Source organism: Empidonax traillii, unplaced genomic scaffold (assembly GCF_003031625.1).
Source record: "Empidonax traillii isolate 1590-97213 ecotype Southwest subspecies unplaced genomic scaffold, ASM303162v1 scaffold425:size1421777, whole genome shotgun sequence".
Lineage (NCBI taxonomy): Eukaryota > Metazoa > Chordata > Aves > Passeriformes > Tyrannidae > Empidonax > Empidonax traillii.
In genome coordinates, this window is record NW_020955618.1 from 234,614 (window position 1) to 247,006 (window position 12,393).

General features: G+C 41.7%; 2 protein-coding genes across 3 annotated transcripts in view; one reads left to right on the forward strand and one right to left on the reverse strand.

The window, feature by feature from the left end:
* Positions 1-3,393: 3,393 nt before the first annotated feature.
* On the reverse strand, positions 3,394-3,984 carry LOC114062630 (loricrin-like). The gene has a single exon (XM_027894318.1). The coding sequence runs from the start codon at positions 3,982-3,984 to the stop codon at positions 3,394-3,396; it is 591 nt and encodes a 196-aa protein (XP_027750119.1).
* NKAIN3 (sodium/potassium transporting ATPase interacting 3) overlaps positions 3,983-12,393 on the forward strand; it is a 345,000-nt gene continuing 336,589 nt past the window's right edge. For both annotated transcript variants that reach the window (XM_027894327.1, XM_027894328.1), the window contains exon 1: positions 3,983-4,277. In XM_027894327.1, the coding sequence (XP_027750128.1) occupies positions 4,224-4,277 (54 nt within the window). In that variant the 5' untranslated portion in view covers positions 3,983-4,223. The remainder of the gene's footprint in view (positions 4,278-12,393) is intronic.

The following is a 12,393-nucleotide window of genomic DNA, read 5'->3' on the forward strand; positions in this document are numbered from 1 at the left end:
ATGGAGGTGCATTTTGATCCATGTATCCTCCCTTGTTCTAGGAAAGCTTTAAAAATAATTACAAAGCTTTTGATTCTCAGTCTTTCTGCATGAAATGCCAGAATTAAAGGTGAAATGTGAGGCCACAGGAATCTGTTCTTAAGCTGATTCTGCAGTCCCTGAATGTGTTTACCTAATTTCCATGCAGTATCAAGGGCTACTTTTGGTGTTTTAAATTAAGTAAATACAAAAATCTTTCCACGATTAGGGTTATCCTTTAACACTCTCACTTATTTTCATCAGCAATTTCCTCTGAATTTCCTCCTCATGAAGCTCCATGACCAGACAGGTTTGGTGCAGGCTGAGGAAAACTCTAGCAGAAGCAGACAAATGAACGGCTTACTAGACAAATAGTTTGTGCCATTAAAGAGCTACAGTCAAATATTATGAATTTCACTTTGTCCTCTTGATATATTTTACTGATGGTTTTACTTCTTAAACTTGAAAATTTTCATATCTTTTATTCTGAAGAGTATAATCCATCAAGGAATAAACCTATAGGAATTAGAAGTCTCTGTGGCACAGCTGTAATACCCCTTATAAATATCTGTGATGTTATATTTCTACAAATGTGAACAGCCTTTGTTTTCTGCTGTGAATGCAATGAAATTAAAAGCACAGGCTCTAATGGTCTACAATAAGGAAACCTACAGTTATGTCAGGGTATGGCCATGTGTACATGGATGTATCATAAAGCTTTTGAGGAACTTTTTTTTTCAAGCAAACTAAATTTGCAACTGTACAGCATATCTTGTTAGGTGTCAAAATAATCCACAGGACTTTTTAGAGCTTACACCATTTTTTAATCTACTTGGCATGTACAGTGCTGAATTAGAGCTGTCTTCATTATAAAGCTGGAAATTACTTTCTATGGTTATTTGATTATCTCAATTCATGTGTAGAGGAATCTGTAAATACAGCCCTTCCTCTTTACTTTGTATTTTATTTTATTCTTATATTGTATATTCTGATATGTTCTAGAAATTCTATGCTTTCATATAACCATATTTCATTTCTAACCTCCTTCTGACTCAGGTTTTTTCTTCTGTATCTCTCCTATGCCCAGTGCTTTCAGCTGTAAGGCAAGGTTATTGTAATAGTTTAGTTCTTCAGTTCTTCCCAGGGAAGTAATTCTCTTGTTAATTAACTTTTTTTTTTTTTTTTTTTTTTTTACTGCTTCCCAAACCAGGTAATATTAGTTTTCTTTGTGGCACCTTATACTCAGGAATAATTCTGCTTTACACAACAGCCCTTTTTTTTTTCTGGAGGAGGGGAAGGGAATCAGTTTTGGCTAGCTGGAAGACATAAATAGCAAAATGCTTCAGAAACATGAGAAAGTAAAGAAAAAAATGATAGAGATTCGTAGACATCTATGAAACTTCTCTCAGTTGTTGTGGTTTAACCCCAGATGCAACTCAGCCTCATGAAGACACTCACTCCTGCCTCCCTTCCCCCATGTGGTGGGGGAGAGAATCAGGGGGTAAAAGTGAGAAAATTCGTGGGTTGAGACAAAGACAGCTTAATAGGGAAAGCAGAAGCCATACACACAAGCAAAGCAAAACAAGGAATTCATTCACCATTTCCCATGGGCAGACAGGTGTTGAGACATCGCCAGGAAAGCTGGGCTTCATCATGTGTAACAGTGACTTGGGAAGACAAACACCATCATTCTGAATGTTCCACTCTTCCTTCTTCCCCCAGCACTATATGATGAGCATAAGCCATATGGAATGGAATATCCCTGTGCTCTGTTGCAGTCGACTGCCCCAGCTGTGTCCCTTCCCTCTGCCCGTTATTCCATAGGGTGTAGCTACTTCTCAGAAAAGCACTATGCTTAGGGAGAAAGAGAGGGGAAAGAGTTTTGGTCTCATCCCATTGATGTACAAGCAGGCACCAAATATGATGAGTACAAATCTCTTCATCACTAGCTCTTGTAATTTCATTTATCTGGTTGCGTACCCACCCTGCAATTCTTATTATTAATCTCTGTATTGTTTGGTTTACCTAAAAAGAGCTTGTAGTTTATTAAATACTTCAGTCAAGTCCAGAGAAATGACAGCTGCTATAAAGTCCTCCGTATAGAATCTGTAAAATATACCAGCTTAGGCTGGCATAGTGTATTTTGGCAACTATCACCTTTTCAATTTTCTTTCATATCTTCAAGTATTCATCTGTCAAAATATGTATGTTCTCAGAACAAGTGCCTTTAGTGAAGTTTTAGCCCCAGGCAGAATTTTATCTTAGAAGTCATACATAGAAATATAAATCTCAGGTGGCTTTACTGAAGTTTTGTATATTGTGCAATGTAGATTGTATTTGGTGCTCCTCGCATACATAGGTAGTCAAATACATATCCTGTGTGAGCAGAATCTGATTCTTACTTGTCTTTCTTTTGTTCCTCCAGTTTGGTAAATAAAACTATCCTAATGTTTTCCTACTTAAAAGGGAGGTGGTAGAAAAAAAGCAGCTTTCCAAATCTAATCTGACACAATACCGTTTTGCAGTAGCTTTGTAATTATTAAACTGTTGTCACTAACATTTAATGCATAAATTAAGAGCTGTATGTAGTTTGGGGATGCAATACTGTGTATTTCACAAAGACACTAATCAGATATCTCACTAAAATGCCTTGCAGAAGGTAAGGTTGTTTTGTTTTGTTTTTTCCCTCAGGGCAAACTTCAGTGTTTTGTAGCAGAAGTCTGTATCGTGGAACAGCAGCTGGTAACAGGCTGTAGGAAAAGTGCTGTCTGGTGAGTAAACATGCCTGTAAAAAATAATCTCATTTATATATACTTTGTTGGAAAAAAAAAAAAAAGTCGTTGACACCTTATCCACATATAAAAATATTGTTGAGATGGTGTGTATATTTGTATTTATTATCCCTCCCCAAAACATTACTTGTCTATGACCAAAGTGCATATAACGATGTAGGGACCGCATTATCTTCACTGATTCCGTTTCTCTCAGCCGCCCACGGAGAGGCCCGTAGAGAGCACTCTTTGTTCATCCGTCTCCTTGTACACGGTGGGTTTGGCAGTGCTGGATTAAGGGTTGGACTTGATGATGGTCTTTTCCAACCTGAACGACTCTACGATTTACCATTGTCCGGAGCGGTGACTGTTGGGGCAGAGCCGCTCTCCCCGGGCCCATTACCAGTTCACACCCACGAGGGACAGCAGGAGCCGGCGGGCTTTCCTGACACAATGGCCTTACCAGGGAGGGAACCCCCTTCCCCCAGCACCGCCGGTGCGCGGCTGGGGAAGGAATCAAACAGCGCGAGTGTCACCCTCAGGCACCCAGGCAGTCACTGCTGGCGGACCGGGAGGTGAAGGAGGCTCCCTGAGGTACCTCCCGTCACCCGGTGGCAGAGGGCACACAGCCTTTGCCAGTGGGACTCCCTGAGGACCAGCGTCCCGACTGCTTCCCCCGGTGCGGGAGCGCCCTCCGCCCCTGGCACAGCGCGGACGGCGAACAATGGCCCGCGGCCGGAGCCCGGCGGGTGCTCGGGGCTCGGTCCCGCCCCGCCGCTCGACGGCCGCCGCTGCCCGCCCTCCCCGCCCCGGCTGGCCAAGTCCCCTGAACTTTCCCTGGGCGCTCGCAACAAGCGGCCCGCGCCGGGCTGCCCCGGCCGCCGCTCTCCGCGCAGCCCACCGTCCCTCCCGCCGAGTTCCCTTCAAGCACCGCCGACCCTGGGAGCCTCCAAAATCCCTGCAAACTGCCCGCCTGGGGACCCTCGTCACGGCGCTTGAGAAGAGCCCGCCGCCGCCTCCGTTCCTCTCCCGTTCGCACCTCGCACAGTCCCCCGCTCGCCTGCACGCCCCCCGCCTTCCCCCGCACGCCCCCCGCCTCCCCGCCCGCGTTCCCTCTGCCCACCCCCGCCCGGGTCCGCACACGCCCACCCCCAGCCCCTGCCCCTTCCCGAGAGCCAGACCCGGGCAGAGCCATCCGCTGCCGCCAGCTCCCATTCCCCGGGGCCGCGCCGACCTCCGCGCGCTACTTCCCGCCGCCCAGGAGAAGACTCTCCACAAAGGAGGGAGGCAGCGGGAGGCGGGGGACACACGCACGCCCGGCCGCTCCGTCCGGATGCGGTGAGCCCCCCGCCTCGCCTCCGGGGCCGCGTCAGCGCGGGAGGGAAGAAGAGGAGCAGCGGCGGCGGCGGCGGCGGCGGCTCTCCGGCTGCCACCATGGGCTGCTGCACGGGGCGCTGCACGCTGATCTTCCTCTGCTCGCTGCAGCTGGTGAGTGCCGGGGCGCTCTTCGGCTTCGCGGGGGGCGGGAGGGACGGGCGCTCTGTCCCCCGCCCCGGGCGCGGCCGCCGGGGGCGCGGAGCGGCGCTGACCTGCCCGCGGAGCTGTCCGTGCCCGCCGCCCCGACGGCGCGCCCGCCCCGCAAGTTTTGCGGTGCGAGGCCGCGTGGGGAGAGAGCGGCCCCGCAGCCGGGGCAAGGAGGGGAGCGGCGAGCCCGGCCAGTGCCGCGGCGCCCCCAGCACGGGTGGCTGTCAGGGCTCCCTGCCGGAGGGAGAGCGGCTCCCCCGCCCTAGTGTCGCTTCGAGGCGGTATCGCTCACCGCTTGTGCTGAGCAGGGGCTTCCCCCGTCTGCTCGAAGTAGAGGCCGAGGGGAAGAGCGAGGCGGACGGTGCCCCCGCCTGGGCGGCAGTCCGTGCCCGCGGGGCGGCGGCGGGGCCGGGCACTGCCGAGCTCTGCCGGCGCGTTGGGAAGGTGCGGGGACCCGCGTCGCCGCCTCTTTCTTCTGTTTTTCTTAACCTGTGTAAAAGCAGTGTTTGCCGGCACTCTTCCGTGACTTTTGTTGGGGTTCCTTTCCTCTGATTAAATATTCCTCAGCGCGCAATCGAAACAACGGAAAGGTGCAGCTTCTTCTCTTTGTTTAGTGAAGTTGGCACGTTTATTTTAGAGAAGAGAGATGTTGAGACAAATATCCTCCAAACAACAATAATCCTTCCTCTGGCTCATTAGCTGGATGATAAAATAATGCTTTTCCTTTAGGAGTAGTTACCAGTCCCAAGAGTGTTTTAAAAGATTTTTCTCCTTTCTAGTGACTCATAGTCATCATTTTGCCACATGATCTCTTAAAACTAGTGCTGTTCCTTGTGCTGTGTGTCTGTAAAGAATACAAGTGGGATGCAGTTAGTGGGGATTTTTTGTTTGTTTGCTTTGTTTTCGTCATCCTTTTTCTGATCTTTCTAGTTGTCTGTCAGACCACATTGGAATCGCTTCTGTTTACATTAGAAGTGATTGTACATATTGCGTTTATTTGAAGATCCTCTTTCATTTTGAAGGCTTTGTGCCAGGTTCTTAGCCTGTGCAAACTGGTGTCTCCATTGTTTGCAGTGCGAGCCTGGACCTTATTCAGATGTGCTTTAGTGTGATGAGCCAAGTGTGGTTATAAGTTCCTCAATGGCACAATCTTGCCAAAAAGCAGAGAAGGCCTGCGATTTGCACTTTTAGTGTGAGGAAAGTGTTCTTTATACATTTCTGGTATTATTTATTTCTTGTTTTTCATCATTTTTGTCCTAATGACTGCAGAAGAGTTGCTTCTGATTTACTTCAGTGCATGCGGGAGGGGAAACAAACCCTATTTCCTCTCTCTGCCTGTTATGAGGGTTATAATAACTGTATTTACTATTCTGTAGAATTACTGGTAGGCTATAAAAATTGAAGTAAAGTGCGAATAGACACCATAATCTGCAGAGAAATGCATAAAAAGTATTTCAGAAAAAGATTCGTGTTTTATAAAAGGCCTATCAGATGATATAACAACTTTCAAAAATTACTTCAGTGCATAGTTCTTTCTACTGAAGTTACCTGTTATATAGTAATGTTCCACGGTCATATCTGTGTCTTTCAGGTGCTGATAAATGTCTGTTTTGCAAAACTTTGTCATTTTAATTTATTTTCATTTAAAAATAAAAGTCTTTCTTTATATCCAAGAAGTAATCTGGTAGACATGATGTTCTGGTTCTGGCCAGGACAGGGTTAATTTTTTACAGCATCCGGGAGGGGGCATGGCTAGAACTTGGACCTTATTCTATACCACCTCATCATTGCCTATAGCACCTCATGTCCGTTTCCAGGAGTGGGGGAAAGGGACTCTCTTCTGGGGAGAAGGGGTTCCTTCTGGATAGGATGCTATGGGCCAAGCTCCAAGCTGGAGGGAACCTGGCTGTGGTCATGTGGGCTTGGGCTCAATGAGCATTTTGCATGTGAATCACTCTCTCTTTTGCACACTTTTGTTATTAATATTGCTGCTGTTACTATTTGTTTTCTTATGTCATTGCTTTTTCCAGTAAATTGTTCTTATCCCAAACCATGATCTTTGCCTATTGTGCCTCCAGTTCTCCTCTCCAGCTTCCTGCAGGGAGAGGGGGACTGAGCAAGTGGCAGAGTGGTTTGGAGAGTCTCTATGGGAGTACTTTAGTGTGCTTGTAGGAAGTGTGGGTAGAGCCCCTCTCAAATCTTTGCTCACGAAGCCTAGCCATGATGATGATGGGAGTACTAAATTAGGAAATACCATTCGTAAACCAACACACACGAATTTACAGCTCAGATACCTTCCATGATCTCAGCAGTTGTATTGTTCATGTTGTTGCCACAGGCAGTTTTAGAGCTTTTTCTAACATCTTAGGGGTTATGAGTATAAAGCATATGCAGCAAAACTGCATCCCTGGACATCACTGTCATTAAGTGAGATTTATTTTACCTTGCATCCATTTATGACAGTTTGAAAGAAATATTAGTGATTGTGGATAATGTTTTTATTAAGTCTTACAAAATCCAAAGCACTTGTAGTACTGATTTGTAGAATTTCAGAAGTACTGATGACATATATAACTTGAGGAAAAACTTAAAAAAGGAGACAGATGGGCACATATTTTAGAAGAGGAAGTTGTTCACCTTAGTCATGTCAGAAAAGGACCTGTGAACAGTTCAGTCTTAACCTTAGGTTTAACCTTAAGATATCACCTGAGAAAGAGATATCTTATTAAACACAGTTGGCAACACCTTTTATAGCATGCATGTACTATGTTGATTCTTTTTCGTATAAGATGTGAAGTATGAATGCCAAATCCCTGGAGACATGTTCATTAACAAGATTTGGTTCTTGTTCTGAAGAAAGGTACATTGTTTAGTGTTCTCAAAGTGCAGTTTCTTGATTCTTTGAAACTTTTGTCCTATTTATCCCAGCAATATATATAAACAAGTAGCCTAGGCAAAAGCGAAGAGAACAACAGTTATTGCATGACAGTCAATAAAATACCTTTTCTCTAATGTTAACCCATTAAGTGTATTAACTGCAAGAAGATTTTTTTTTGTAATTTTCAGTGCTGTTTGTCAGAGGATTTTGACATAAAATTGGCAATAATACCAGTTTTCAGTTACATTTTGATCCATGAAATTGTTTATTTTTGACTGACAGCTTTTTTATAATAAGCACATTGAAATGTTGAAGTCAGTAATCCCAAGGACATTCTGTAGTTAGTCTTCTATCATTTAATGATAACTTCATTCACAGACGTAAATCCATATCATTATATGTAATAGAGGATTTTGCAAAAAATCATTGAGATGGAAAGCTAAATGGTACAAGTTCAGGAAAAGCTGTCAGCCGCATGGTTTTGTTGAATCCCTTCAGGTGGATTTTGCTTCTGAAAGTCAGGGGAATTTTGTGTAAGGAGAGATGAATCTTGCCCAGCACCCCCACTGCCCTTGATCCTTCACTGGTTTACTCTTCCTGACTGAAGCATTGTCCTATGCCATTGCCAATATTGTCAAGCAAAGAAGTCAGAAGTGTATGTATATCTTTTTGTGCATAAATCTGTCATTTAGACTATTAGGATCTATGTATACATTGGGAAAATATATCATAAAGATATATGAATCCTTTGGATTACAGTCATAATTCTTAATGGTGCCACTAGAAGTCTGAGATGTTGGCCTCATCTGTACTAGAAAATTAAAGCAGCTACCAGAGACTATGCCTGTGCTAGTGTATGAAGCTCTGCCATAAAATATTGTAAGATGAAAAGGTTTGTAAAATAAAACAAATTCAAAAAATATTAAATTCTGGAAGGGGTAAATTGACAATGAATTATAGTGAGATTTAGCTGTGTGAGTCCAATTGATGTTAATATATGTCACACAGTGAAAACCTTCATGCTGCTTTGTAAATGTGTTTCTGAGAAACTACCATTGCAGGATAATTTTGTTGCAACATTTAGAATAAGTGAAAGTTTTTGGGACCTAGAAGCATACAGATAAACAACCACAAAAAAACTCTAAATAACAGAGGTGGTGAATGAGATTTTCAAAGCGTTGAAGGGAAGGTTGATGGAAGGTGTGTGGCTAAGACTCCTAATGGCTTTGACAATTTCATTTCATGTGTTTATCCTTGGACTCCTCTGCACTGTGTTCATTTTGTAGGTCTTGATTTAGAAGTGTATGGTTTATCCAGTTGTAGTTAGTGTTAAATAAGCCTATTTTACCTGTTACTTTCCAAATATTTTAAGTGTCAGCAGACCACACTGTTTTGACTAGTGATTGCTTGACTAGTACTAATGTGATTGCAATGTGGTAAGTACTAGTGATTGTCATTTTAACAGACTAATCCTTCTCAATATTCACGAGATTTGTGTTTATGATTGCCATTAACATTAAGTATACTGGTGTATGTAAATCCTTAGGTTTGGAAACCGTATCCGTTAGACTGAATGACAACATTTAACATTTGTTACTGTACATCATGAAATTTCGGCAGTTATGTGGGGAAGTGATATATGCTGTTCACAGATTTTCATCTCATTTTAAAATACTTTGTAGGGTTAGACACTCGAACTTATGATCTTGACTCTTGGTGCTTGTATGTTAGAACAGACAGATATCAGTTACTGAGTTATCATCTCAGGGATTCAAGGGATTTGATAAATCTGAGAAAGTAAAATCTTTGAACCAGTAAATTGCTGCGTCTTTTTTATGTTGGTAAAAGAATCACCAGCCCATTGATCTGGAGATGAAGCATCTGTCCACTGATAAGAGAAGGGGAAGTATGACGGGTGCCTATTGTACTAGCAAGGATGGAGGAAGCTTGGGATTTTTGCCCTGAACATCCTGCCTGCAGAATGCTGCCCTTTCTGTTACAGCAGCTGAGGTGTTTTCAGAGATGTTTTCCTCTGATAACTCAAACAGCATCCCCCAAACATGTAACCATTGCTGGTGGCTGTGCCTAAGAGGCTGATATGGTTGCTGTATGGGTGTATAGTTGCATTGCAAACCTAAAGATTGGAAGTAATGTGCTTTGTCCAGTAGAACTACTTGAGTTAAATATTCACAATCCAAAAAATGTATTATGCTGTATAATTTTTATCATCTCTCTCAGCAGGGACAAAGGAGTAACAACTAAGTTTTTTCCACTCTGTGATTTTGTTTTATTTTTTCAAAATTATCGGGAGTTACCTGCTAGTAAAACACTTTCCCAACACATCAGCATTGTAGGGTTTAACCTTTCTATGCAACAGAAATTCAGGTTCAGTAGTGAAATCCCCTCCTGCCAAAGCTGCCCATAAGACTTCTTTCAGTTCAGTGTTCCAAAGTTAGAAATTCCAAACTTGAGGAACCACGAACTTTTAGAGCTCTGTGAAATTTCTGAAATGGGTGAATTTCTGGAAGGACCCTTGCAGCTTTTGCTTAGTTTTAGGCTCCATCCACCACACCAGGCTATTTTTCTAAAATTCCTGTCTGCTCTGTGACTGATTTTCATATAAACATTATTAATTGTCATATAAACATTTAATGGATATTTTTACAGTGATGAAGTAAAAGCTTTAAGATTTCAATTATAATTATAGCAGTTAATCCACTGAAAAATGTGAATTATTTAGGTGTTCTCCCTGTTTATAAGATCAGTAAGTTTTGGAAATATCTATTTTAAGAACATTCGGATATGCTGATGATCTGTTTCAGTTTCAAGATCTGCTACATTCAAGACACAATTCTTGGGACTAAGAAACCAATATTGTGTTTTTGAAAATTATTGGAATTCAGAAGGATAGTATTGTTGTATCTAAATGGAATTTGGTTAGAAGTTGCAGAACTTGAACAAACTCTCTGTTTATATTTAGAGATCATCTGGGATCAACTGTGCTTGCAGTTGATTAGGTGGTGTTTCAGTCTTGCTAATTTTGTGACATTTGTATCTGAAATAAAAACTTGTAATACTAGGTGATCTTACATCATGTTTTCAGTCTGTATCTTACCTGCATCTTATAGGTACAAAGTGACCTGTTTAGTTTTAGGACCAATCTGGTAAGTTGACAAATAAGTGATAAAATCACAATTCCTTAATTTTTTGATAAAAGTGTTGCATTTTGGCTCCTCTATGATACCCAAAATAATTTTCACATAAATAAATGAATTTAATTGATTAGATGACCAAAGAAAGAGTCAAACCACTCACACCAATCATTGGCCCTGATAACTGAACAGGAAAAGCGAGTGAAGGTTTTGGACTTCACTTGATTAGGACTGGAATAAATGAATGTATTCCATACAGTTATTGAAAAGATACTTGCTTTTTGGATGTGCTTGGTGAAGAGGAGAGACAGAGGACCTAGGATGCAACATGAAAGAAATTGTGATCGAATACTAGGAAAAAAAATCTTAGTGAGATCATTTGATTGAGTTTTTGAGAGAACTTTTGGAAACTCCATCATTGAATAAATTCAAAATCCAGCTGAACATAGCTTAAAAACCTCATCTAAAAGAAGTTCATCTGATGTTGATTTTGGCCTACTATGAATAAAGGTTTTACCCAATGACCTCTAGAGATTCCTTGCAACTTAGGTTATCCTGTGATTATATGATCTTACCAGAGCAAAAGAAATAAGGGCCTTCAGTTCTTTATTAGGAGGGTATTTAAATTACATAGCAATTTGAATTGTTTTGAAATAATTAGTTTCTTAATTTGCTGCATTTATAATACTGTGGAAATAGGCTTGATATGGCAATAGCAATTCTAGTATTCAGTATTCTTAGTGTCAAGCTTCAGTGTTAAAGTAAATGAGAAGTACCTATGATGGCCTTGTCATTTATAATTTCACAACTAACAATTCTGTGATACAATGTAGTTTATCAGATCTTTCAAACTCATTAATATTGAAGCAAAATATATTTTATTCATTCAGCCTTGTAATTAATTGCTAAGCAGTCATTTTTGGGCAAGGAGCCTGTTATTTTTATCTGTACAGGGAAATGAAGTGCACATTTTTGGTTCTAGATGAATAATACAAAGGATCAGTAATAAGTGACTGTTTGGTTCAGGAAACTGATAATATGATACAGGGTTTTTCAACTCCAGGTCGCGTTTTGGAATTCACTGCAAGTTAGATGAGGGCAAGTGTAATTATTAAATGCGTATATTAAATGTTACTAGTCTTGCTAGAGCATCAGTATAAAAATGTCATCTCTATATTAGTCCCAATTTCCACCTTTTAGAAGGGTGAAGGTTGGTGGGCATGGCAATGTGAAAACCAAAGCAATCTCTTTGGCCAAGTTTCCCTCAGGTCATCTTCTGTGCTAGCAGGTGCTATCAGCATAGCTCAATGAATTTTGCACTGCCTTTGCTCATACTGGATATGATATCTTTGTAAACTTTATAACTTCAATCAAAATGAAAAGTCATGTTAATTGCAGTGATTTTGTGGGAATTTCATATTTTTTCATTGGTCAAAATAGAAATCAGGCAGCAGCAAATGGAAAGTGTCTCATTTTGAATCTCGAAGCAGCTTGCATTTGTCCAAGGTGAAACAGTTTTCTTCTCATCTCTCAAGAGCAGGTAATGCATACCTTCCTAAAGGATATGCCAGCAGGTTTCAGATCATATACTGCTGCATTTAGTGACACTTGCAATTCCTTGACAGAGGCATGCCAGCATCACTAAGTCAGTTTTTAGTATGTCATGGGCTTTTTTTTTTTTCAATGTGTGACCAGTGAAATCTTTGTAATCTTGCTATAGATCTGTGCCTTTGGTAAGGCCTCTAAAAGACAGTGGTAAGCTGAATTTAATCACTGTTCTCTGATCTCAGGAACAGAGTGCTTAAGACCCTGGTAATGAAATGGTAGTAAAAGATTTTATTTTAGACTTTTTACTTTTTACTATACTTCCTTATCATCTTGTCTTTCTTCAAACACAGCCATATCTTGCATGTAATCTCGGCTCAGATGGATTTTTTAATGCTGTGGTGATTTGGGACTTGTTCTTACAAGTTGCTAAATGCCCTACAATTCTCGATAAAGTTGTTGAAAGTCATAGAATCATAGAATCATAGAATCATAGAATCATAGA